The following is a 27520-nucleotide window of genomic DNA, read 5'->3' as shown; positions in this document are numbered from 1 at the left end:
CTGCATAAAACCAGAAATTGTTGTTCTTAAATTTACATTTCGAGATACAACTCGATAATCAGTGAGCTTTAGATGTGCTGGCAGGTGTATTTTTGAGCTTCAGGCAAGCTAGCTGCCCCGTTTCCAGTCTTTACGCTAAGCTAAGCTAAGCTAATCAGCTCCTGGCTCTAGCTTCATACTAAACACAAAAAATGCAAGTGGTGTTGAACTTTTCATCACAGTATTTCTCAAAATATCAAAAAATGTCCATCAAGTGACACACTGAAGCTGTCTTCCTGCCTTGTAACCGTTACAGTGAATCTAAACATTGAGGGTTTCTGCATTTTTTTTGGTGCAAAAACATTAAACCACATTAGAATTAACATTAGTTGAAAACTACTATTTAAGGGCGATATCTTTCATCTTCATCCTCTTTAAATTCAAAATGGGTGTTTTTTTTGGGCAGAAAATAGTTTTCAGGCAGTTTGTGAAATGACAAATGTATCCTTTTTATTTTAGAGTAACTGAGCCTGAGCATTAACTTGCAGAGTAATGAAAACACAGTTTTATGTGAATACTACACACCCTTAATTAACATAATAGAGGGAACAACATGAACTAAATGACCTACTACATCAGCTTCCAGCAGACACAGTTTGCTGTTTACTGAGCTCTGGCTGACTTGTTGACTTATTACGCTGGGCTTCTGCCGGCCGGCAGAAAAATAAACACACTGGGGTCATCGCCCGGGCAACTGCTGTCAAGGATACATCACGATTCCCGCCAGCAGCCAGAAGTCGTGTCGACGGTGCCAGATCTCGTTCATCTTCCCTGAGGAGATGGCAGCCCGCTCCTCGTTCTGCCAGAGAGTGTGCAGCTCTGCAGAGTGAAGCCAGCACAAGGTAAAAATGAAGTCGGTCTAAAAGTGCTTAGCTAGCTGAAACCTGGCTGCAGGTGTTTCCACAGAGCGCAGAGCTTTTCTGGTTTTGTGATCAAGGTGAGGATAATTTCGGCTCAGTGCTGACTTTGTACGGAAGCCCTGAAAAGCAAAGGGAATGTTTTTCCTTTTTCTTTTTTTTTTTTTTTTTGGTTTTAGCAGTGAATTTGTTGTTTAAAAGACTTACTTTTTCACCTCATCTCTCTCCTCACCTTTCATGGAAACTGTTTTGTTATTTAAGAAAAAAAAAGCTAATCTTCTCAATCTCAATGTCTCTGATACAATTACAGTAATGTTTTTAAATCATTTATACAATTTGCTGCACAGTTTATATTAAATATTTAGGGCTGGAGTCTTTGTTTGAAATATTAAAGTACAAAATACAACTAAGCTACCTTTATCTGTCTGGATCTTGCATTTGGAACTTTTATTAGCACACAATGTTTTGATCTGTCAGGGATCTTCCTCGGGGCTCTTGTTGAAGAACCATGAGATCAGAGGAAGTTTCGTAACTTGGAGTCCTGCCTCATCTGTAAATGGATCTGTCAAGCATACAATGCATAAAGCATTCAAGCATTCAACCTACCTACTAGATTTGGACTTGTAAACTGTAGACTTTTTAAGGCTCCTGTCAATATTGTACTTCATTTTTCTTTTTTTTTTTTACAGATGGAGATGTACCTGAATATTTTTGTGCACGTGCACTGGAGAATCCTGTTTTTGATTATCCTACTTATTACTAGCTGACCACCTAAAAAGTCCCAGAATGAATGTTGAGGAAATAAACATAGATGGTTAAAACAGATGAATGAAGGTACGTCGGTACTAACCAGTGAAGCCTCCATCAGCGATGTTGAACATGAAGCGGGGTCGCTCAATGGGAGGTCTCCCGTTACCTTTGGGCACCTCCTCCTTAGCTACTTTGAGTTCTTTCCCAGCATCCTTTTCACCTTTGACCTCCTCTGTTATTGAGAAAGACAGCAAAGGTATTGTTTAGCAGAAAATTTGCGCTTTTTTGTGTCATAAGTGAATTTAAACTGTGAGACGTACCTTTCTTCATGTCAGCAGCCTCGCTCTTATCCTTGGCGTCTGTTGTTTCCGTTGCGGTGGGCGTCTCCTCTCGCTTTTCTTTTTCTTTGTCCTTCTCCTCTCCTGACTTTTCTGCGTCTGCAGGAAAACACACCATAAACCATCTGTTTCTGTCTCGCATTGAAAAGCAAAGGTGAAGCTCTGCCTTATCTGCTTATCATGTTTCCTTTTTTGTTTTCACCTGATTTCTCTTCTTTGACCTCCGTGTCTTGCTTTGTTGTTTGTTTTGTCTCCTCTTTGCCCTCCTCCTGTACTTTTTTCTCCTCTGTTGTGGCGGCTGGAGCGTCACTTGTCTCTTTCTTCTCCTCCTCTTTCACGTCGCTCTCTTCTTTGCCTTCAGTTTTTTGACCGGGAGATGCATTTTGTGATGAGGAAAGCTAAAGGGAAGCAGCCAAATATGTTATCAGTCAGTGAGCTGTGTTTTGCTCTGTTTCGTCAGCTTTAAAGTGCATTTCAGGTTATTATAACAGGACACATCACACCACAGTTTTTGTATATTGTTTGCTATCATGGATGACCATTTGCTAAAGCAGGTTTTTCTACATTTCATTGATGCTGCATGAAAATGAGTGGAAACCAATGGCTCCTTCATGGTAAATGGGTTAAAACATGCAAAAACAGAGCTGCAAAAACAGAAACTTATTGTATTTAAACAATTCTCTGATTAAGGAGAAACTGTAACTGGCCACTCAAGACTGCAGAAACACATCCAACCTCTTCGGGGTCAGTGGCCTTGTTGCCGTCCACCTCTTTCCCTTCATCTTTGTCTTTCTCCTTCGCTTTCTCTTTCTCCGACGAGGCCTCGCCTTCCTCTTTGTCCTCTTTCTCTCCCTCTTTCCCGTTCTTTTCTAGCTTGTCTGCTGGAGCAGGGGTCGCTGCACATGCACAGACAAATCAGACACATCAAAACGCACACGCACGGGACACTAGATCACATCCAAATGAACATCTGGTGCCCTGTACAGTACATGGAGTGCCCCCTGCTGGATTTGGGGCTGTGTGATTGTGTATATTTGGTTACCTGGCTTGGAGGTGCATGGCGTGGTGTTATAGCTGGCGTCGGGGGTGGGTGTGGCGGTCTTCACGGCTGGAGAGGAGGCCCTGGAAGAGGTTTTGTCTATGCTGACCTCAGGCTTGAGCTCTGGAAGACTCCACCGCCCGTTGATGTGCTCAAATTCCTGGATCTAGAGACACAAAACAGCGAGCACTCAGCAAAAGAAAAAAAAAAAAGCTTGGCACACACTCAGTTTACCTAATACCACCTTACTTCAACTCACCACCCACATGCCCTTTTTGCCTGGCAGTATATCATATGTCCCCCCTGGCATAGATAGCAGATCAGGATGTCAGCAGGTTTCAACAAGTTGGAGTGGAGACTGGATTTAAGATGTTTGGATAAACTAAAATAAGCCGGCAAACTGAAAGTAGTAGGGCAATTCAATCTTTCAAGATGTCATGGTTGATTTCTTCACTAGAAAAACATAATTCAAAGAGCTCTGACATTTTATTTGAGACCTAAAGCCTACAAAGACTACTGTCTTTGTAGTTTGTTGAATTAAAGATTTGTAGATACTCTGTTTAGACAATACTTGTTTGATTCTGCGCATTTGTCACCCTTACCTTCTTCTTGACGAGGGACATGACACCGATTCGAGTGAGGACCGGTTGCCGACACAAGCCCTCCCTCGGTACGCCGTCGGCGAACGTCTCGGCCCCGTCGGCCACCGGCTCGCATAAGTGACGCATAAAAAGAGACACGTAAGCTCTGTTAGAGAGGAAGAAGATAGGAACTGTGGTTAAAGGACAGACATAACTGCAGGTAGCTTATGCTTGAATATTTTTCCTTTTATTTGTCGCTTACTTGAATTCTTTCTCAGTCTTGCCCCTGAGGTCTCTGACCAGCCACTGAGAGGAGAAAGCGTCCTGAGATGGCATCCCCCAGCGCATCACTGCGTTCAGGAAAGCCTTTCGCTGGCGTGTGTTAAAGCCCAGCACCTATCGATGGAAATTACAGTATATTTTAGGTATTACAGAGTGAAAGTGGCACTGTCTGGAAAGTAGAAAAACTCCTTGTCTGTTAAAATGTATCTCTGTATTATTATAATTCTGGAAGACCTTTAATGAAAACGTCAGGATGAGAGAACTTAAGGTTCATTTTTCATTTTCCTGCAGACATCCCTGCGTTTCTCAAACTTCCCAAGGCCTTTGTGAATAGGTTTAACTGCTTAATGCTAAAATAAACTAGCATGAACAATGCAGGCCATTATAATCATGTCCACCATTATCAGGATGATAGATGAGCTTGGGAGGTTTGGAGTTGTCGGAGGTGTAATAGCCTTGCTGCCATCTCAAATCAAAGATTAGTAGATTGTTATAAAAATATCTAAGAGTGCAAGTTCTACTTAAAATAAAGCTGACAGACAAAAATGAAAGGAGGACTGGTTCCAGCGAGATGTACAGACCTCAAGGTTGCCTCCGACTCTGGCCAGAAGGGGAGGCAGAGGTTTGTCCTTCTCATTCCTCAACTGGCGACGTGATTGCCTTCGACCTGCAGGTAAAAGGAGGCAACAGAAAAGAGGTAGCAATAATTTCTCGCATTTCCAGATTTTCTAATTTCATGAAAGTAAGATTATAAAAAAAAAAAATAGAACGGAAAGTACAACTCTATCTTTCCCTTGAAATTTATAGTTACTTGGAGTTCCAACTGTCTGAAGGTGGATGGCGGTTCGCAATTTTTGGCAACCGGATTCGTTCGGCTGTGCCAGGCAACTGTAACAACTAAATCAATTTCGACCTGTAATTCAACACAGACCTGAATATGTGTTCGTGTGTTACAGTACAGCAGCCGTCTTTCATTGTTCATGAGCAGCTCTGTTTGATGTCTCTTTTTTTAAATCTCTCCTTACCCTCTGGCCGATCGTCAAAGTCTTCGTCCTCCTCCTCGGAGCCCACTGAGTACTCGGACTGGTTATCTGAAATGTCAGCATGCCACTCTGAAACAGCACATGGTGGTTTGTCAATAGGCCAGGCCCATTCACTTCCACTGTGCAAGCAATAACTCAAAACAGAAGACATCATTTTTCTAGTAAGATCATAAGATTAAAATAATAAATCTTTTCAATAAATACTTACTTTCATGCTAGAAATCATCATCATCTTAGGAAAAAGTAAGGCTTCACTTTTAAATCCTGGATTACCCAAAATAATCTTAAACTGCTCCTTTATTTCTAATATGATCGTAACACTGAGGTGTAAGAGACGTAAAGCAACTCAGATGAGTTTACACAGCTTACTTGGGCTTGGTACCCAAGGGTCAACCAGGTCCAAACCCAGTCCCTACCTTGGTCTTCCTGTGCGGCGTCGTTGTAGTTGACAGGCTTGCGGTTCCTCTTGCCTTTGCCCAGTTTGCTCGCCAGGTCCTCTTGTTGCTGCTCGTAGTGATGCCGCAACAGTTTCTCCCAATAATCTGGATCCACGTTCTCCTCCTGTTTGATGATCTCCCGCTCGATCTCCTCGATCTGGAGCGTCAGATAAGTACACAAAGGTTAGAAATGATGTCTTTTTATGTGTCTTTTCTCAGACACATACACACGTGGACGCAAATATATTCTTAACAGGTTGGAGGGCAAGGAAGGCATCAGTGCAGAAAGTGCACATTTGCAAAAAGTGCTTGGCCATGGAACAAAGATGAAAGATGTTGCAATGATCACACTTCTGATGTTGTAATAAGCTATTTTCAGATTTCTGTGCAAGGATCACATGTCTCCAGGGTTTTTTAGATGAATCTGATGATCTGTGGTTACCAGTAAGGATACTACAATATACATTGTTATTGAAATTTTGATATATGGATAAGACACTTCTTCATAAAACATCATACCAAGATATCAAAATCAGGGCTCTTGATTTAGTATGAATTAAAGCTGCACTAATCAACATTTTTATATTTTTATTTTTATTTTATTTATTATACTCTTATCACTCTCATTAACCTTGTTTCCAGCTGCAGTAGCAATAAGCTGTTTTAAGTGAAAAATCTGATACACCTGCTGTACGCTACCTGCACAGCATCAAACGGCAGACAAACAAAGTTAGCGACTAGCTGGGGAACATAGCAGAGCAGCTAAAGAGACAGATATTTTTCTCACAAGTGAGTAGAGACCAAAAACAGAGCTGAAAGAAAGATAAATACTGGACTTAAATTTGTCAGGTGACCAGAAACAAGATTCCAAATAAATGTTAATGTTGTTGAATGTGTAAATAAGCTACTGTTTGCTAACACATTAGTCATATCAACTTCTTAGGTTGATAATAGGCCAGTAGATAAGGTATTTTTAGCTTGCACCATAAAGATATAGAAAGTATGCTGATACAGTACATTTTCATGGAAACTCAACTGAGAAACAGTTTATAAAATTATAGATAAAATAACCAGATGGGAATGTCTGTCTTTTGGCTAATCCAGACACTGACATACCTGGCAAATCAAGGTATTTCATCACTTTGGTGCAAAAAATCCTGTAACTACTGCAATACTGTCATAAAGCAGGGCGGCCTAATACAATACAGCATGGCAGAATCTTCGTATCACTCAACCCTATGATGAACATGCATTCACAACATGTTCCTTCACATGAAATAATGAACTACAACCCAAGAGCAGCACTTTTAATTCTCACCACCTCCCAAATAATCAACCACATCCCTTCCTCTACTTGCTTTATCCAGAAACTGGATTTCTTGCACGCTAGAACGGGATGACCACAGGTGTCGGGACATGAACAGCTATTTTAAAAAATGTCTAAAAAAGGTCAGATAAAAAATATGAAATCTTTTGTATTATTGGTGCAATTCTGTTCTCCACCACATCTCCTCATGTCCTTCCTCTTTTCTCCCCTCCATCTCTCACCTTATCCTCCTCTCGGACCATGTACTGGGCCACTTTAAAGGAGCTGAGGTACTCGTTCATGTTCTGGACGTCGGTGTCGTCCGTTGCGTCTTGGCTTCGGTCGAGCAGCCTCTCGATGGCGGTGCTGTCATAGTGGATCACGTTGCCCTCATCCTCAACTTTATCCCCTGAAGAATTCTTCATACCTGCCATGTGCGGGGACGAAAAGTGAAAATGATTTGTCCTGTTCTGTCGTATCATCATCATTTATATCATCAATAAAACAAGAGTAAGCCAACTGTGTCCTTCGGCCAGATTTGTCAAGATGAAAGGACATTAGAGTGAGTGTGTTTGACAAAATAATTTCATTCAGGGGAAGCAGCCTGCCAAACGCTCCAAACTTTGACCCAAACATGAAACATCCAAAGCTCCAAATTATTATATTTTACTGAAAATCCAAATTTCATTTGACTTTTAATTTTGACATTGAACAATGAATGTTGTTACCTTCTATTTCATCCTTGAAGAGCTCTTCTGTTCCAAACTTGAGGATGTCGTCCAGTTCCTGCTTGGTCATGGAGCCAGCCTTGGAACCCAGGCCCGGCCGGACCACCAAGTGGGTCAGCATCATCTTCCTTTTGGCCACCTGAGTGATGCGCTCCTCCACGCTGGCTCGCGTCACAAAGCGGTAGATCATCACCTTGTTGGCCTGCCCGATGCGGTGAGCTCGACTGAATGCCTGAACACAGAAGGACAAAGACAAGGAACTCATTTTAAACACAGAAAGATTGAAGTTTTGTGAATCATCTTCCACAACCCGCCGGTCTACAGTACCTGTATGTCGTTGTGAGGGTTCCAGTCAGAGTCGAAGATGACGACGGTGTCTGCTGTGGCCAAGTTGATACCTAAACCTCCGGCCCTGGTGGAGAGCAGGAAACAAAACTGACAAGCGCCAGGAGCTGGAAACAAAGAGATAGAGAATGTGAGAGAGAGACATATAGACAGTAATGAAAATAATTTGTCCTTAATGACAGAATTCTATTGATATCAGTAACTTAATTCATAAAATGTGATATTCTTATGGTAGCAATATGGTTTTCACTTTGGGTGATAAGCTTATATAAGATAAACTTATATTTTTATGTCCAGTAACACAAAATAGCTGTAACGAGTACCTCACTTAGTGAATTATACAATTTATACAATTCAAAATTCAATCACAACCTCTGTTATATTTACATCTGATCTAATTCTTCAACAATTTCATTATCAATCCTTTTTTGATAAAGGCGAAGAACAAATGCAGGTTTTATGGTGTTAATGTAGATTTTTTTGCACAATTTCTGTTGAGCAAAAAGCTTAAACATCCTACTGAAACATTTACTAATCACTTCTGCACAGAAAACCACCAGTAATAAACCAATAAACCACCAGTACTCTAAACCAAATTAAGGTGATCTGAAATAGAAAAAAAAGGTTTCCTATGGTTCATTACATTTCAATATTCAAGTTCACCTGAGGTAACACTATAATCTATATTTAATAATGCATAATTTAATGTCACTAATTGCCAACAAATTCGCAAAGATACACTGAAATAAAAATACATTTTCCAAGTATGAATTGAATCACGTGTCTTTATAACAAAATCTCCCTTTTCTTGTCCTGTAAAATGTGAAAATCTTCCGAAGGCTCCTCTTGAACTACACATACGTTCTGTTTGTTCTGATGTCAGTTTCAATAAACTTTGTTTACATGCGGTTGAGGTCTAATTCATTGATTTCTCCCTCGTCCCCCAACTCTTAATCTAACAACGCCGGTAGGGAGGTATGAGCGGAGGCGAACAGTCGACTGCTCTATATCTCTCAACAGCATCACGCTGTTATTCAATTTAATCAATTTAATCAGATCAAATCCCTTTCATAACTACACTCCACCCACATATTCTCTCGGAAATATGTCACATTACGGAAGCTAGGGACGCTCTAATTTCCATTTCACTGTGAGTTTAAGCATATTAGTGGGTAAGTTTCACATGAAAACATCACGGATTCTTCTTAATGTCTCACTATCAAGCAAGAAAAACATGCAGCAATGCAGTATCGCTACAGTGATTTATTAGCTCTTCATTGGAAATTTCTTTTGGATTTCTGCCTTATTTAGCTGGCTGTTTCTGTTTTCTTTTTTAGCTCTGTCAATTCATTGCAACTTTGATTCAAGGCAACATGAGGAGTATATAATTTATGCCAGACTGTCTGCGTCACCAATAGAGGTCGATAGAGGACAGGGACATCCAGCTGCACATCCAGCACCTCACCGTTGAAGCGGTCGATGGCCTCCTGTCTTAGCGCTCCCGTGATGCCGCCATCGATCCTTTCATACTTATAACCTTCATAGTCCAGGAAATCTTCTAGTAAGTCCAACATTTTAGTCATCTACAAACAGAAAAGAGAGAGAAAGCTGCTCATGTGTGTATATTTCCATCTATACTTCACTGCCCACACACAGCTGGAATGACAGCCTGCTGTCATTGAGCCTTCTGGAGGTAGCATGGGACTAATTTAACATCTGTGAAGAGAGGTGACCATCTGTTGTGTGTGTCCATGTGAGTGTGTACCTGTGAGAAGACCAGTACTCGGTGCCCCTGCTCTTTCAGTTTCCTCAGCATCTTCTGCAACAGCATCAGTTTCCCAGAAGCCTTGGTTAGGGCCGACCCCTCGTAAGCACCGCTCGGTGTTTTTTGGGCTTCCTACAAACACACACAAACAATACCACATAGCAAACAAACTTTAACTGGCTGCACTGATGATAAATTGATTTAAAAAAATGATGTAGTGTCTTATAATAATGACTGTGCATCTCAACTTTTATTTGAACCTTGCAATACCTGTTAAAAGTACAAATATAATACAAGAACACTACCTTACATCACCACAAGGTGTCACTGTTGTGCAATTAAGGAGTAATTCAAAGAAAATTGTTAAAAAAGAAGTGAAATTCCAGCGATGTATAGAGGATCTAAACCTTCTGTGTGATCAAACAAAGCTGCAAATTATTTGAATTTAACACAAGAAATTGTTTACTGATATTTCTTCCCCTTACATTTCTGTAAAACTTGGCTTGGCTATATTTTATTGTCAAGGACAAAAGCGTGTGTTTGTCTTTTACTCACCATGGAGGCGACCGGGAAGAGGTAGGGATGGTTGCAGCACTTCTTTAGGTCCATCATAATGTTGAGCAGGGAGACCTGGTTTCCTCCGCCTTTCGAGTTCAGAGCCTCGAAGTTCTTGGTCAGAATAAGCTTGTAGTATTTCCTATTTTCAAACACAAAGACATGAAAAAAAGATCATCTAAATGCAAATGTGTAACACATTTTTTCTGCTTTGCTTGCCTGTCTGCTTTGCTTGCCTATAAATCATTGAGTAATGTCACAATTTTTGAGTTCAGTGCAAAGAAAATTCTTCAATCTCTCTCCTCTCTTCCCTACATTGTTCAATATTTAAACACATCAAACAACTAGAAAAGTTTTGGTTATTTTCTTACTGTTGGTTAAGAATTTTCACTTTCTATTTCAGTATAATAAGTTACATTTACAATATACAATATAATGAAATTCACAGGCCAACATTTGCAATCGTACTCACAATTGCACTGGTTGTTGGAAGTATAAAGGTTGGTGTGGGTCCCTTTAAACCACATTAATCAGCTTAAAAGTGGCAAATAAAGTTTTGTGATGGAATAACTAAGTTTACAAGTTATATTTCAATGTTATTTCCATTGTTTATGATAATTATTTTCTATTCCAAAGTAGACATCCATTGCGCTCATCCAAATACAAACAATCACAACCGATTAAGTATGATTCAGGTGATTTGCAGGTCAAAAAATATCTGGACATCTAGGTAATCAATTGGCCTAGATTAGGTTGAAAAGTGGACGTTTTTTAGATGCCTAAATAACACATGACAATGACCATATTTCAATAAGCAACAGGGCAAATCTACTGATTATATGATCATTAAAATACAGTCGAAACAATGGTTATATGTAAAAAAAAAAAAAAAACCCTTTCACTTTTTAATGTAGCGTAGATGTTTTTTCACCTACAAATCACCTAAATCATGCTTACTGGAGACTAGGAAGTGCCAGAGTCCTCCAGTAACAACTGACTGTATTTGTTGATGGCACAACAACTGGTTGACAAATATTCACCGTTCACTACCCAGTTCCTCCCAGCTAGCTCATGTTAATTTACATGACATCCACATTTCCCCCCGTCAACCCTCCCCAGTATCGTACTTCTGCATCGGGCTCAGCTCCACTCTGACAATCAGCTCCGTCTTGGCGGGCATGTTCTTGAAGACATCGGCCTTCAGCCTCCGCAGCATGTGAGGCCCCAGCAGGTCGTGGAGCTTCTTGATCTGGTCCTCCTTGGAGATGTCAGCGAACTCTTCCAGGAAGCCCTCAAGATTACTGTACAGAGAAAGAGAGAGGGACTCAATGATGACTGAAGGAAATAAGAAAAGTGTGTGTGTGTGTGAGAGCGAGAGAGAGAGGAGTCCTACTTGAAGCGGTTGGGGGTGAGGAAGTTGAGCAGGTGAAACAGCTCCTCCAGGTTGTTCTGTAGTGGAGTTCCTGTCAGCAGCAGCTTGTGGTCGATCTTATAATCGTTCAGACGCCTGAAAAACTGGAAACAAAGACGTATTTCTATAAATTATATGACATTCATATAAAATCACATTGATAAGAGCTATATTGTAGCCTAATTGATACATCTGTATAGCCAATATTATTGGCCAATTTTATCTAAATGCTAATATATATCGATCTCTCTATGTATAGTACAATTAGTACAATTGATCAACAGACTGTGCAGACTGTTACTAGAGTCTGATATGTTTTAATTGTCTTATAGGTTTATTGTTTATTTATAGTGTACGTAGACTATCTTGAAGGCATTACTGATACTGAGCAGATTATTCAAATTCAATTCAAACAAGCAAATCAGTCAAAAACAGATAAAAGCAGCATAAATAAGTCCAGTTAGGGACAGTATTTGAATATCTGTCATAATTTAAATGAATGATAAAATCTAAAATCATTCTGGTAGGATAAAGTAAATTTAGTGGAAGTGACAAAAATTTGCAGTAGAGAAATGCCAAATATATGTTAAAGATAGTTAATTTAGAAACAATGATGCTTTTACATAGTTTGTCCACCAGAGAGCACTGACAAGTTTTATCTTTTAAACTGTTACAGGATTTTTACACTATTAAATATTGATAATCAGCCTAATCAATCAGGCTCTACAATTATACTAACATTTACACACACACACACACACACACACACACTAACTACTGTACCTTGGACTGGTTATTCTTAAGGCGGTGAGCCTCGTCCACCACCAGACAGGCCCAGTCGATAGATTTCAGCGCCGTCTGGTCGATGGTCACCAACTCGTAGGAGGTCAGCAGCACGTGGAATTTAATAGGAGCTTCCCTCTGCAGGAAGGAGAGAGTGTTTGTGTGTAAATCATTTTACAACTGCAAACAAAGGTGTGATCCACTTTCCAATCAAATCACTCTGTAAAACAAAACTCTGACGACTCCTTTTGTTGTTTTTTAAATCTCATTTAGTTGTCTTCCCTCCTCACCCTCAGCTTGAAGGTCTTTTTTCCTTGTTTGACAGCCGTGTCGTCGAAGGAGAACTCGTTCTCTCTGATGATGGCTCTGCTGTCCTTGTCTCCTGTGTATGTCACCACGTAGAAGTCGGGCGCCCACATCTCAAACTCCCTCTCCCAGTTGATGATGGTTGAGAGCGGGGCGCTGACCAGGAACGGACCTTTAGTGTGACCCTGATGGGACAGAGGGAAGGAAAATTCACATTAACGTTTCAACCTCAACTTCCGTAAGGAGGTGGAACAAGACACTAACAAGAACCATCACCTCTTTAAAGAGGGAATAAAGAAAGACGATGGTCTGGATGGTCTTGCCCAGCCCCATCTCATCTGCCAGGATGGTGTCAGTGCCCTGTGCCCATGAAAACCGGAGCCAGTTCAGACCCTCCAGCTGGTACAGGTGCAGCGTACCGCCTGTCGATGTGACGAAGTCTGGCTGCTCCTCGTATTTTATCGTAGGCTGGAAAAACAAAGTAGAGAGCAAAGAGGAGAGATGTGAAGAATTTACACAAATCATAAACTACTATTACTGAAATTGTGAAGTAAAAATAGTTTTTTTTCCTGCAAAACAGTATAAATTCCCTAAAGTATAGTTTTAAAAAGTTAGAAATTATATAAAATTTAATGTGCACATAAAAGGAATATGCACAAAATACACACATGACACAAAAATGATGAGATACGCATAAAAAATTGAAACATACTTAAGGGAACATGCATCTTTTTGAGTTTTATGCAAAATAATAATAATAATAAGAAGAAGAAAATAATAAGAATAATTTTATTTTTCTTTTTTCAAGCAATGACCACAAAGTGCTTTCCAAAGGAGAGGAAATTCAAAACATAACAACATTAGGAACAGTTGCAAGAGATAAAACAATGAAACACAAACATACATCCACACATATATGCATATATCTACACAAATAAAAGACAAAAACTCTCAACGAAAGAAAAAATCAAACAGCTCATGACCAGAGAAATGCAGTCAATCAGCTGTTGGGAAAAGCCATTCTATAAAAATATGTGGTACTGCAAAGAGTTGATCGCCCTTTGATTTTAACCTGAACTCCGGAAAAGTTAGAAGAACCGGATTGGGAGACCTGAGGGTCCTGTTTGGACAGTACAGTGTAAGGAGCTCAGTAATCTACTCCGGCGCCACATCATTCAGAGCCTTGTATGTGATTAAGAGCACTTTAAAATGGATTCTAAAAGAGACTGTAAGCGTGTGCAGTGAAGCCAAGATTGGTGTGATGGTGTGATGTGAATTTGGAGCTGCTCCATAGCTTGATTGGTCAGGCAAGTAAACAAGGCATTACAGTAATCTTATCTAGAACTCATCTAATTTTGGAAATATTCCTCAGTTGATAATAACACGACTGGACTACTTTCTTCCCATGTAGCTCCAGGCTAAAGTCATTATCGAGGATAACACCCAGATTTTTTGTGGCTGACTTAATGTTAGGAGTGAGGGAGCCGAGGAGTGGCTGTATTTATTTTGAGAGGTATTCAAGGCCAATGATGACAACTTCCATCTTATCAGAGTTAAGTTTTAATAAGTTTTGGGACATCCAGCTTTTTATATCATGTAGGCGGTTATATAATGAGGCTAATTTACTGGGGTCAGATTTTTGAAAATTACAGCAAGGCCTCCTCCACAGCCACAAAATAAAAGTAGTAAATGAAGGAATTACAGCAAAGAAAAACAGTGATTTCATTCAAAATCTCAAACAATCTTTTGACAGAGATCCGGTGTGTTTTAACAGGAAATAGAAATGCAGACTGGTAGCGGCTACAAATCAAACTCACATCAGTGACCGGAGAGGCAGGAGAGTCGTCATCACCCTCCTGGCTCTTGCTCCTCATCTTCCTGGGTTTGTCTGGGTCGTCCTTCATTATAGCGTCTCTGTTAAACAGCAACACGGATGTTCAGTCAAGGAATTAATCAGGCGATCAAGAAAGTAAACAAAAAAAGTATTAAATAGGTTTGTATAAGCAGAGTATTTTACAGTGTATGAATTTACACACAGGTCCAGAGAAGCTACTAATTAACCAATAATATTTTAATTATACCTTTACATTAAACTTGGCTTCCACACTTTAAGACGCTCAAACATCTTATACAATTATTCACTTTTTTTGCAATAAAGGAAAAAACAATAAATACAGTATATGCACAGTTTTCATATATCCTTTTTCTAGAAATATTTTGGCCATAATTGAAACTTTTTTTAATTACATTGGGAGCACTGCTTTCATCTTACAATCTAAACTGGAGTGTTTTTTTCTATACTCAAGTTGTTGAGGGTTGATGCATTCACTGCTGGTCCTACCTGTGTCTCCAGTAGTTTGCCTTGTAAATGACAAAGTCAGGGATCTCCATGTCGTCTCTCTCCCAGGTGCACTGGTCATAGGTCAGGTCTCTCCACTTGACCAGGTAGTGGTACATCCCCTTCTTGTCCACACTTACAGGTAGACACATACAGTACAGTGAGTGGTGATGTCATGTTTTTCAATCTTTGTCATCCATCATTTTTTAACTTTTTTAACAGATGAAAAATAAACATCTGTAATCTGCAAGTTTATAAATATACTGTAAATACATCACATTGGCTGACTCAGGATTGCATTATAAATCAATTACAACTCAGGCCCCATACCTGTGGTTGATGATGCGGTGGATCATCATCCACTCAGGCTTGATGCCATATCTGTAGTACTTGTCCTCCAGGATGGCGTACTGGGGGTCTTTGGCCCTCCTCTTCTCGCTCTTTCCCACTCCGTTCTCATCCTCTCCACCCGACCCGTAATCCAGGCTTGGAGGTTCGTCCATGTCTGTCTTCCTCTGGTAGTTTCTGTACATCACCGAGTGGAAGATCTCCAGCTGGAGGGAAGAAAGTATATAGAAGGAGAAGAAGGAGACTGAAGGTTTCTGCCAAAATTCAAAGCAATTCTCGATCTTTTGCATTATATATTCTTGAACATTTGTAAGATAAATACAACATCTAATGGCGAAAGTACTGCACGTTTACTTTCCTCCTTTTCCTTTCCTCTTTTGCAGACTGAGAATGCACTACATCAGTTGTTCCCAAAGTTTCTGGCTTGTGACCCCTTAAAATTAAGCAAAATAAATATACTTGGGACACCTAATTGCAGGTTATGGCTTTAGCATGGACATAAGATATGAGCACTGTTCTTTCTTAGACTGTTTCATTTGATTTATTTTTAGAGACCTGAGAGGTATCCAGTATTTTAAGAAATAAACTAAATTAGAGAGAAATTGGTTGAAAATGGTTCTTGCATTGAATTCTAAGATACAATGCAAGAATGACCCATTATGTCCAAATGGCAGTACCGAGAAAATTAAACCTCCACACTTCATCCTTGTATTCTTGAGTTTGTTCTTGAACTCTCTCCTCATATAATTCTCGGATTTGACCGTCACTTTGCATTCATCATCTCACCTGCAGCTCAGTGATCCATGTGCAGTGCCAGTATGACTGCCCGGCCAACTTGACAAAGAACTCCCTCTCGGCTCTGCCCTTCATGGGAGGCGGCAGGGGGGCGTCGGGTGGGGCATCAGGAGCCGGGGGCACGGGAATGGGAGGAGGAGGCTCACCCCACCGCCAGTGGAGGATCTTCTGGACACGTCCTTTGATTGGCGGACACTAGAGGAGGAATATAGTGACTAATCAGACCTTGCTGTAGTTACTGCATAAAGGAGAAATAGACAATTTAAGTGGTAATATACTTACTTAAATTAGGTGAAACTGCCTTCTAATGTATGTGACTGACTGTATTATCCTGGTAAAACTTATGAACGTAAAAGCTTCCCAAAGTGATGTGATGTATTTTAAGGTTTCACCAAACAATATCCACCATCTAGGGGCATAATTTAAACTTATTTATACTTATTTTCTCTTTGTAAGACCTAACAGTTCAGTAAAGCAACAGAAACAGTCAATGAACAAATCAGAAAACCGTCAATAAACAAAGTACAGGCTCTTTGAAACAGTGACAAAGTAAAACAGAGAACACAAGAGTGACTAACCGTGCATCGCGGACACAACCACTCTCCGTTGGGGATCTCTGGTAGCGGAGGGTTTAGACAGTGGATGTGGTAGGAGGATGTGCAGGTGTCACAGCACAACAGTTCACCTCCATCTTTACACACCCGGCAGAACTCCATGTGGTCGTCGTCTTCCTCCTCCGCGCCGGTGGGCACCCCCACCCCGACCTCTGAAATCACTCTGTCCTCACTGTCCTCTTCGAAATCCTCAAAGTCCTCGTCTTTTGCTTCCCACTGGATTCCCTCTTTTTCCTGGGGATGGGAAGGGAAACATTAAAATCCTGAATACATGAATACAGGAATTTTATAACTTCTTCTTTGATGATTTTAACTGTCAAGGTGAAACCAGGTGATTTCTTGTTGGCGTTGATTAACTAGGACTGAGAGAAATAGATAAAGGGGAGGAAAACTCAGAGCCAGCTTGTGATTGAAAGGTCATGAGTTCCATCCCCAGACCAGGAGGATAAATTTAGAGGGGAAACTGAAAGAGCGGTAGTTGCTCTTCCTTTGTAATCACTGCTGAGGTGCCTTTGTGAGTGCTGAATGTGGTGTTCCTCAAAAAAAAGATGCATTGCTTCCACTGACACAACCTGGATTGAATAAAGTAGAGCTGCAATTAATCAATCCGGCAATTATTTTCTCAATTTATCAGTGAATCGTTTGGTCTATAAACATCTAAAAAAAAGTAAAAAATGTCTGTCAGAGTTTCCTTAAATCCAAGGTGGTGTCTTCAAACTGCCTGGTTTATTAGACAAACAGTCAAAAACCCAAAAGATATTCAGTTTACTATCACATAGACCTAAAAAAAGCAGCAAATCCTCACAAATGACTGGCTGTATCTGGGGTATGTTTGACATTTTTGCTTTAAAAATGACTGAAATGATTAATAAATTATCAGAATAGTTGCCGATTATTTTTCTGTTGATCGACTAATTGTTTCGGCTTTAGAATAGGGGTTAAAAAACAACCTGATTTATGTAACACCATTCAGTAACACCTTTCAAGCAAAAAAAAGTCATATTTGTGGCCTACCATTTTTGCAACAACAGCTACTAACCAGTGATGGACATTATTGGGTATAAAAATCAACAATGAACAAATCTGATCTGGTAGAAGTTGGCATTAGTCACAGCAAGCAAGCAAATGTTAAACTTTGCATTGGCTACTTTGTTAAATTAGCCTGCTATTCAGCAGTTTCAGGCCTGCTGTGCTGAAGTGCTGATCCAGTTCGGCCTAATTGTGCTGACTAATCTAAGTTGTTTTGCATCACAGACCCAGCATAAAAACAACTGTGTCATGGTAACCAAAAAAATGAGCATTCATATTTGTGACATTACCGAATGCATTTACACCCACGCATACGCTTCAGGTGTCTGTCTTTGTCTGGGCAGGATTGTGTTTGTCTGTGAGAGCAGTTCTGCTGAAATCTGTAATGCAACTGTAATACAAAGCCTCTATTCATCTGGTCCTCCAAGCATGTAAAAACAAACCACTTTTAACTGTTATTTTTTTCACTCAGGTTTAGCCATGTAGCTCTGAGATAAATATACAAATGACGCTGGAACAGATGCATTCTCGTGTGGTTGGACTCACGCAGTGCGGGCAGCTCCACTTGCCCTCGGGGGCCTTGTCCAGCTCAGGCTCAAGGCAGACGAGGTGGTAAGCTCGGGGACAAGTGTCGCACAGTATGATCTCGCCACCCTGCTGACACACTTCGCAGTAGTCCTGATGGTCGGTCTCATAGCCATCACCTTCCTCTTCACCACCTGGAACTGGAAGGTATGAGAACAACGCATGTAAAAAAGATAGGAGACAAAGGATGGAAACATGTACACAGGTAAAAATGTTTCAAATTGAGAATACTTTATATCATCTATAATTAAGTCCTGTATAGTACACTTAACGAGCAGGTTGTCCTTACTTTTCTTCTTCTTCTTGGCCGGCCGTCCTCGCTTGCTCTTCTTCACACGGCCAGAGCTGTCAGATCGAACTGAGGAGCTGTGCACGCTGGAGTCCTCCTGCTCAGACTCATCCTCGTCCATGTCCTCGCTCTGACGTAGAACGAGAAAGAGTCGAGTGGGTGAGTGAAAGAAACAGGAAAAAAGAGAATCTGAGACTGAGATAGAGAGTGGGTGCTCAGTGAGATATATCGAGAGACCCCACTGTTTTCAGCACCCTACAAACTTTTTATACTCACTGAGCAGCTCTTCTTCCTCTTGGCGCCTATGGGCGATAGTTTAATACGAATGGGTGCCATCTTTTTAGCCTTGGCTACAGCCGAAGCCTTTTTCTTGTCTGGGACTCGAGGACTTTTACTGCGTTTCTTGTAGCCTGGGCCTGAACAGATAGCAAGAGCGTGCAACATTTGACATAAAAGAAAGAAAAGATGGTGAGTGTACTGTATAAGCAAAAAAGTAAGAGTAAATAGGAGGATTTTGACAAATAGTACACTTGGTTTATTGTCTTATATTGCATGTAAACTACAATACAGGCAAACATCAGCTGGTCACAAGACATCAGCATGTGTTTAAGATAAAGTCTGAGGTCAACAATCACTACTAGAAACAATCCTATTAATGAAACTGCTGGATTGTACGCCATGAGGGGTATAGAATAAATAACACTGCAGGTGGACATTCAACCAAAGCACGGACTACAGCTGACCCCACTGACCTTTGCCCTCTTTAGTCTTGGCCTTTCGGATCGGCGGCGGTTGAGGTGGCGGCTCAGGCGAGGCGGTTGCTGCAGAGACCTGCTCGGCGACAGCAATGGCCGCGGCTGCAGCAGCCGCAGCAACAGCGGCTGCGTTGCCCTTAAAGGGGTTGTTGGAGCTGAACTCCCTCCATTTAGCCCCCAGGATGGTCATCATCTTTGACATGGGGATCTTAGGGTTCTTCTTGGCTATCATGGGCCTGGGAGCGAGAGGTTAGGATCACTGAAATGTTTCGGAGAGAAAAACTATGTAGGCGACATGCAGAAATCTGACAAAGGCCCTGAAGAAACAGCTGTGACATAACACTTTTTCAGTCAACTTAAACGTGTGTGAGCATTAATCATACTTCCATGTATTAGTCATAGGAATTGTTTGTCTATAACTGTTTGTAGTAACTACAGTTATTTGGTGGAAACACTACATGGTTGACTTGGCTGAGAAGAGTTTAGTTTTCTTCTACGGGCACTGACGGTATTGAGACGGCTAAATAATGTCCCAACAGATACAGGCGTTGGATGTTATGGATTACTTCATGTTATCAGAGTCAAAGCAGGTGAGTCAGCCACAGAGGCAGAGGCTCAGGCTGACACTGACAAACTGACTGCTACATGGTTAGCATGGCTGTCTGGGATGCCAGGAGAAGACAAATGCAAGTAATAGTACTTCTGTTATGCCCAACCCATGCCATCTGTATCTATGTTAATATGCTGTGGAAAGTTTCACCATTGAGGCTTTGTGTTTTGAATGGTGATGCCAATGTAGTAGAAGAAGATTGGTGTGTGTGAGTATAACAGGCTTGCAGGGCTGCCAACTCTCACACATTGACCGTGAGACTGTGACACTTTTCACACGCTTTCATGCCACAAATCCATGTTCTCACGCGGTGAAAAACAAATTTATAACTGATAATGTCATGGCGGGCAAAGAGGACATTGACAGCGCACAGACGGACCAGACAGAGCAGCACAGCGCTACAACAGCGCCGTGCAGCAGTGAGTTATTCAGACCATTGGGTGGGAAAGCCAGAAATATACACACATCTATTATATTGTAATTTATTCCCATGCGTGCTGCTCAGAGTAATCTCTGTCAGTGGCTCTTCTGGCAGCAGCACAGTGTCTCTCACTCTCCTCTTGCGCTGTGTGCACGCCTGCAGGAGTGAAAGTGAGTTACTATGATTACAGAGACGCTCTGTGTCTCTGTCGCTCTGAAACTTTCTTGTGATTCCCAGCAATAGGTTTCTACATAACATTTTATCAATATAATTTAAAATATAAAATAGTCAATCTTCTAATAATCATTTCCTGTCCCGATCCACCCAATTATACACTGTTCTTGATGCATTCTTGGTTTTCATAGCACCCTCAATCTGACTAATCTAGACTAGTGCAGGTGGCTGTTTCTTGACTTAATCCGAGAGGCTCGGTTGTGTAGACATGCAGGAAATTTGTTTTAAATTACTTTTTTTTTTGGGTGAGGACCCCCAGACCCTCTGCCAATTATGTATCTTTCCAAGTTTGCTCCCTTATTTTAAAACATATCCAGGCACCCATACTTGCACGTGTTGTCTTTTTCATATGTGTGTGTGTGTGTGGGCTGTAGGATGGCTCATGTATTTCAATCACTGACCTGACCAGATTTTAGTCATGTTAACTTGACAGTTCATTTGGCCATTTGTCTAAGTTTATGAATTCGTCGGGTGTTACTCAGGATCTGTTGGTGTAAAGTTGTAGAGCTGGTCTATGTAGAGCAAGGTTAGTAAAGTTAATGCAGCACTGCAGCACTAAACAAGGCCAGAGAGAGGTTGAGTGGGTCAGTTTACCACGAATAATGCTCATTTTATCATGAACAAAAAGAAGTACTACTAAAATATCCCCCTCCCCTAAACGTAAACCTCCCCACCCAACCCCCAACGGGAACAAATCCCACTCCAAACTCAAGTCAAAAATTGGCAGCCCTGGGCTTGAAACTTTATACAAACTTAAACAGAAACAGGAAAGCACCTGTACCTAATGTTGAAGAAATGAAAACATGGTGGGGAGGGAAGTGGCTACGAGACAACACTCGATTATTAATATTTAGAGAATTGTTACACTGGGCCTCGTATCAGTGAGAACAGAACATAGCAAAAGTTTGTATGATTATTTTCAAAGTTTTGTGCTGACGTCTCTTTGTCTTAAATAGCATATTTAAAAGTTATTTTCATCTTCATGGCTAATACTGTTATGACCAGCAAAGAAATCATATATACAGTGATGTGATTGCTACATTTGGTGACCAAGCAGAGCAGAGCTGTTGCTTACTGCAAAAGTACATGTAATGTCTGTGTTTTCACATTAGTCAGGTATGCACGCGTGCTTGCTTTCAATCAGCAGACGTGACAAGTATTCACATCAGCATGCTCACTCTCCAAACTACATTTGCCTTGTGAGTTGGACATCGATGTTAACCTTGCATGCAATGTACAGTAGTGCACAAAGACACTGCGGGATATGATCTCTCAGCAGGAGAACACTGGTTTCTCTGTTAGTATGAATTTTAAATTTTAGATCTGAAGGACTGCCGAGGCCTCGAGCGCAGACATCCACATGGTCTGCAGCAAAACCTTCCTTTGATTCTTGAAATCTTTCCAATCAGTTTGCAAAGTCTCTGACAACTCACCAACCTAATCATGTCTTGAGCTATAGTATATTTAACAAGTTTTGAAAGCACTACGGGGCATTTAAAGAGGTTTCATTTGAATCAAGACTTAACAAGGCTTTAAGATATTTCTTGAGCTATTTACAATTGAAAACTGTAGCTTAATGATCCCGTCCAGACATGTTTTAAGAAATATTATTTGTGTTTGATGTGTTTTTTTAAGTTCAATTACCTCATCAAAATCTTTAAACAGCAACAGCCAGCAGTCCACATCAACACAATCTGACAATTCGACAGCCATACCTCATGAACTGGCTGAAGGCTTTGTAGTTGGTGAGTTCCCTGTAGTCTTCCTCAGTGAAGGTATGATCAACATCCTCCAGACCCCACTCCTTTGCCAGCTGGGCTGAGGTCTTCTGCTCTATCGGTTGCTGAGTAGAAACCACCAATGAGACGAGAAAGATCATCAACCGCTTGTCAGAGCAATTTTTATATGTTCACGGACAAATGTGACTTTAGTGCTTTAAAGAAACAACAAGATTTCAGTCTTTACCTTTGTTGTTTCCTCCTGACTGCTGTCTCGGTCCCCATCGTCTTTTTTCTTCTTCTTGGTTTTCTTCTCCTTCCTTTCTTTATGTTTCCTCTTTTTCTTTTTCTCACCAGATCCATAGTCGCTGGCTACACTGTCTGAGTTGTCACCGTAGTCTCTTTCTCTGTCTGAGTCTCTCTCTACATCACTGTCCTGAACAGAAGAGGAGAGAGGAAGATGTTTGATTATGAAGACACTGATAGTCAGCAAAGTGAGAAATCAAGAGCGTGACAGCTGAACAGACTTACAATCTTCTTGCGCTTCTTTGCTTTGACGGGTTTCCCCTCTTTGTCTTTCTTCTTTGTGTCCTTCTTTTTCTTCGGCCGTCCTTTCTTCCTGCACGGGACTTCCCTGTCAGATATTTCCGCCTCTTCGTCTTCGGAGGGAAGCGCAGAGGAGAGACAGGTCAAAGAGAGCATTAAAAGAAAGACAGCTATCGGAATCAGATGAACAATAATCTTCTCAAAACGCTTCCAGCTAATCCCCGCTGAACATAATTACACACAACAAAAGCTGCATGATACCCAAGGTGGCTTCAGTGACCTCTGACCTTGTCTGAATTGTGACACATGCTGAATTAGATACAGTTTGTCAGTGTGCTCTAAGTAGATTTGACAGCTGGTGTTGGTGGCTCAATAGCATGGAGGATAATTGGTTTATGGCAAAGTGCTGATGTGTAATAACAATAAAAATCTAGTGTTTATTCATTTTTAAAAGCTTTTGATTTAAGGGAAACACAATGAGTTTAAACCCTTCACTTTTCTTACATCATAGAAGACTCTCAGCCTCAGTACATCTAAAATACATGACTGCTTTCAGGGAACAAATGATGTGAAAATATCAGGCCAGTTATTCCCCATGGTACCTGGGTAATATCACAGCCACGGGGAAAGCAATTTAACCTGCAACCTGACCTGGCTTAGGAGTAGAAAAAGAGACACACACACACACACACACAAGGGAGACAGCTGCAGCCTCAGCTTAAGAGAAAATGCAGCAAAGCATTAAAGCATAACCAAAATATGGGCTGCGGTCTCCACCATGCAAACAGTCTGTTTGATCGGCTACGTTTTGTCCGATTTTTATTGTCTGCCTGCCTTTGTTGGTGCGCGCTCCCACCAGCAGCAGAAACAGCCCCCCCTCACCACCTCCACCTCCACCTCCTCACTCCCACCCCCTTCCAACCAACCAGCCAACCCCGCTTCCCGCGTATCCGTGCAGCGTGCAGCCGCCGAAGGCACGCCGGGGGCGGCAGCAGCACGCACGCAGGACTCGGTGATTCAAAGGCCGCCAGCGGGACGGTGCGATGAACTGGAACGACTCCTTCCCGCCCTGCAATTCCCACACCGGGACCTCGACCACCGCTGTGACCGCTGCTAGAGGTCGTGAGGGGGTTAAGGTCCTCGACGGGAAGCCCGACACTAATTTATCTGTCTGACACGGCATAGCGGCAGCTCCGGAGTCGAGCTAATAAAAGTGTAAAAGCAAAGGATGATATTCACACAGGGAAATTACGCATAATTATCTCCCTTGTGACATCTGCACTGTGACTTTTAAGTTTTTCTGTCACATCTGCATCGCATCCAAACCACATATCACTAGTTATTATACTCCTGTTATGAATAAACTGCAACCTTAAGGCTGCAGCACTTATTTTTGATGTCTAATGTAGCAATGTGGTTAACCAACCACCACTTTCTGCACCCTTTAGTTTCACTGCAACAACTTCACTGTCACAGAAACATCCAGAATGCCAAATGCACTCAATCTTTCACCTTTTTTTTTTTTTATATAAATGATCAATACTGACAACTAATGCTGCATATGCTGCAGCAAAAAAAAAACCCAAAAACGTCCAGTTCTGTGGAGTCAAACCCAGAGAGTAAACACGTCATGAAAATGTTATTCAGCTAATTATGGAGCAGGTATGCAAAGCTACCAGAGGGGGCTAAAAATGAGGAAAACAGTCACACCTTTCTGTCCCGTAATAAGTGAGCAGCATGCAGCTGCAGCAGTGTCCTATATTGACCTGTCATAGCGACAATGAGGGGTAGAGGGGCAAGTTTCTGTCTCCCACAATTTTCACACCATCACCCGGCTTTCATGTCTGCACAGCACAGCGCAGCATCTCCTCCTCGACATGGGTATCAAATGTAGCCTCCGGCCAGAGGAGTCCATGTTTATGCCAGTGTTTCTTTGCTGTGAGCCTTTTTTTTTTTTTTTTTTACCCTTCAGGGTGACCTTATTACCCCGCAGAGCGAGCTCATTTACATGATCATGCATGTCTAGGACCTGTCAGAGGGATTTAAGAGATAAAACGCGAGCTGCAACTTTTTGTGGTGAAGCGCAACGAAAAATCAGCTGTGCCAAGTTAGTTTAAACTTTGTCGGGATGCGCTGGAGGCGAAGAGGAAGTGGAGTAGGGAGACTGAGCATGTGAAACAACACAGAAACACATCTGGCAGGCTGGGGGTTTTGTGCATTTTGTTACAAACTGGACTGGAGTTTCTGTTTTTGCAAGCGCGCTCTCGTCTTTTTTCTCTCCCCCCTCAGCCGCTCATATAGCTGCAAATACGGGACTATGATGAGAGACATATATGTGCAACATATACCTGATGAATAGGGGTTTTAGATGGTTAAACCTCCTTTTAAAAAAAAAAATCTGGACTAGTAAGTATGTTTCTCTTTTGTAAGCGCGCACCCGAGTCCTCAGCTCTCTACTGTACCGTACAGGACCTGGAGAAGCCCAGATATGGGGGGCACAAACTGCGGGTTTCGGCTACTTCCAGCATGCCATTTCTCCACATTTTTAGTGCGTCTAAAAGAGTGTTTTTATTTGGTGTGCGCGCTCCCGACTTTGTCCGCCAGTTTTTTACTGTACCTGGCGCGGCTGGTGTTGCAGTTTCCCGAGGCGCCGCCGGCGAGTTTATGTCGCTTGCGTTCTCGTCTAGGTCTCCGTCGTCGTCTTCTTCATCAAAATCTCCTCCCTCGGAATTAACCACCATGCCCTCGTCTTCCTCACAGGACCGGAGAGGAGAGGACATTATACTCCTGTCATTGGATCCGTCCTTGTATTCAAAAAAGCGTATTCTTGCCCGAATATATGATATTTATTTAATATTCAAATCGGCACAGAAAAAAGTGGGGGGCGTTTTGGAATATTTTACACTAGGCAGAGCAACAAAGATGGCCGCCCTCTTATATTTATTTTTTAACAACCCCCCCAATAAGAAAAAATCCCCTTACATAAAAAATGGCTGACTATATTATTTCAGAACGCACCCCCCTCCTCCTTTCTCAGTCTCTCTCCGTCTCTCTTTCTCCCTCTGCGCGCCCCCTCCCTCCTTAAAAACGTACACATTGTTACAAGAAAAAGGGGTGTGTGACTGCATGTAAGTTACATTGTTACTTGTTTGTTTCTTTTCTGTCTGCCCCCCCCCTCTTTTCTCTCCCTCTCTCTCTCCCTCTCTCTCTTTTCTCTCTCTCTCTCTCTCTCTCTCTTTCTCTCTCTTTCTCTCTCTCTCTCTCCCCAAGTCCGGATCAGTCACGAATCCGACACACTCGCCTGGTGTCACTGTCACTTGCAAGATCACACGCAACAACTCTCGCTTTCTGCATTGCAGAGCCCCACACAAATCTATCAAATATGGCCACCTTATATTCTCCAGAGCCCCCACCGTTGTATAAAAAATATTTTGGAGCAGCAGCAGCAGCAGCAGCAGGGTTGTGTGTGTATGTGTGTGTGTGTGTGTGTGTGTGTGTGTGTGTGTGTGTGTGTTTGTGTGTGTGTGTGTGTGTGTGTGTGAGAGAGAGAGTGTCAGAGAGCTGGGGAGGGATTGAGAGAGAGGGGGGTTGGGAAAATCTGCCGCAGCCATGCCCAGACTTACATCAGATTGTATTGCTTAAAAATTAACTACTTGTGGTGGGGATGAAAACAATTCAGAATATGCAAACTACACTTCCCCACTTTGAAATCACCTTATTAAACAGCTCGAGGCATACAATCCGTCTGCGGTGCAAACGTTTCAATACAAACATGAGCTTTTTTCTCAACACTTTACTGTAATATCAGTCCTCTCAGGGGCAGCGGTGCTGTGTCAACTGGATGGCAGTAAGGCCATGGGAATCCCTAGACCCCAGCCAGCCCTCAGTGGCTGCTCAGGGGCACTTTTGTTTTGACAAAAGGAATTTTGATTTGCCTTTCGCATTTAAACCTCACGACGAAACAGGGGTCAGACAGGAGAAACCGGTGGCTCGGCTGTAGGTAAAAATAGGAAGGGAGAAAAAAAAAAAAGAAAGAGCCGGATTGTATTAAAACATCTGCATCCGAATGAGCTTCTCGGCACAAAGAAAAGAATATGTTAAAAATGTGCAGTATGTAGTTAAATAAATCTCCAGGGGCTATTTTTTTTTTTTTTTTCCACGGTTTGAACTTATTTTATTGCATTCATTCAAAACTGTTTAAAAAGTCAGATAAAAGCAGCAACAGAGTAGCTGAATGACAAAGAGATGTCAGGATTTTGGGGGGAAAGGTGACAGCTTTTCTGTTTTTTTAATAAATTACTGATGTTGGAAACAGTAAATAGTAAAAAATCTGAACACAAGGTGAGGTTTTTGGCCCTCAGAGCAAAGCAGAAGACTGTGAGATGCGGCTGAAACCTCAAAAAGAAATCTAGTCTCTTGTGTTAGGATCATGTCCAAGCAGCCTGAGGTGACCTTAGAGGTTAGCACCAATGTCAACAGACCTTTTTTCACAGAATACCTTTTGATATGTCACAGTAGGAAAAATTGCAGGTGTAAATCATAAAAATTGACAATGAATGAATTCCTCGGAGCTGCTTCGGGTTCAGGGGTCGCGGTATTGTGCGTGCTGGCTCACTGTCACACTGTCACACTGTCACGGCTTAATGTTATAAATAACACCTGTGCTTTTCCTA

The 27520-nt window shown here is 41.6% G+C and overlaps 1 protein-coding gene across 3 annotated transcripts in view; it reads right to left on the bottom strand.

Moving 5' to 3' along the window:
• The window catches only part of chd3 (chromodomain helicase DNA binding protein 3), a 44612-nt gene extending 18297 nt beyond the window's left edge, over nt 1-26315 (bottom strand). The window contains exons 1-35 of one of the 3 annotated variants that reach the window (XM_044341494.1): nt 25465-26315; nt 22833-22960; nt 22549-22737; nt 22299-22426; nt 19316-19554; nt 18840-18979; nt 18564-18693; nt 18236-18414; nt 16625-16894; nt 16038-16241; nt 15234-15457; nt 14907-15038; nt 14383-14479; nt 12842-13033; nt 12550-12750; nt 12260-12397; nt 11459-11580; nt 11193-11366; nt 10066-10207; nt 9511-9642; nt 9211-9328; nt 7728-7852; nt 7401-7632; nt 6915-7099; nt 5346-5523; nt 4912-4998; nt 4468-4553; nt 3867-4000; nt 3626-3770; nt 3027-3189; nt 2720-2880; nt 2187-2382; nt 1967-2083; nt 1747-1878; nt 750-858 (exon numbers count right to left, since the gene is read on the bottom strand). In XM_044341494.1, the coding sequence (XP_044197429.1) occupies nt 750-858; nt 1747-1878; nt 1967-2083; nt 2187-2382; nt 2720-2880; nt 3027-3189; nt 3626-3770; nt 3867-4000; nt 4468-4553; nt 4912-4998; nt 5346-5523; nt 6915-7099; nt 7401-7632; nt 7728-7852; nt 9211-9328; nt 9511-9642; nt 10066-10207; nt 11193-11366; nt 11459-11580; nt 12260-12397; nt 12550-12750; nt 12842-13033; nt 14383-14479; nt 14907-15038; nt 15234-15457; nt 16038-16241; nt 16625-16894; nt 18236-18414; nt 18564-18693; nt 18840-18979; nt 19316-19554; nt 22299-22426; nt 22549-22737; nt 22833-22960; nt 25465-25627 (5492 nt within the window). In that variant the 5' untranslated portion in view covers nt 25628-26315. The remainder of the gene's footprint in view (nt 1-749; nt 859-1746; nt 1879-1966; nt 2084-2186; nt 2383-2719; nt 2881-3026; nt 3190-3625; nt 3771-3866; nt 4001-4467; nt 4554-4911; nt 4999-5345; nt 5524-6914; nt 7100-7400; nt 7633-7727; nt 7853-9210; nt 9329-9510; nt 9643-10065; nt 10208-11192; nt 11367-11458; nt 11581-12259; nt 12398-12549; nt 12751-12841; nt 13034-14382; nt 14480-14906; nt 15039-15233; nt 15458-16037; nt 16242-16624; nt 16895-18235; nt 18415-18563; nt 18694-18839; nt 18980-19315; nt 19555-22298; nt 22427-22548; nt 22738-22832; nt 22961-25464) is intronic. The other 2 variants (XM_044341495.1, XM_044341497.1) reach the window with 2 other exon arrangements.
• Nucleotides 26316-27520: the final 1205 nt, after the last annotated feature.

Source organism: Thunnus albacares, chromosome 22, assembly GCF_914725855.1.
Source record: "Thunnus albacares chromosome 22, fThuAlb1.1, whole genome shotgun sequence".
In the NCBI taxonomy this organism is placed as follows: Eukaryota; Metazoa; Chordata; class Actinopteri; order Scombriformes; family Scombridae; genus Thunnus; species Thunnus albacares.
This window is presented reverse-complemented; position numbering and strand designations above follow the sequence as displayed.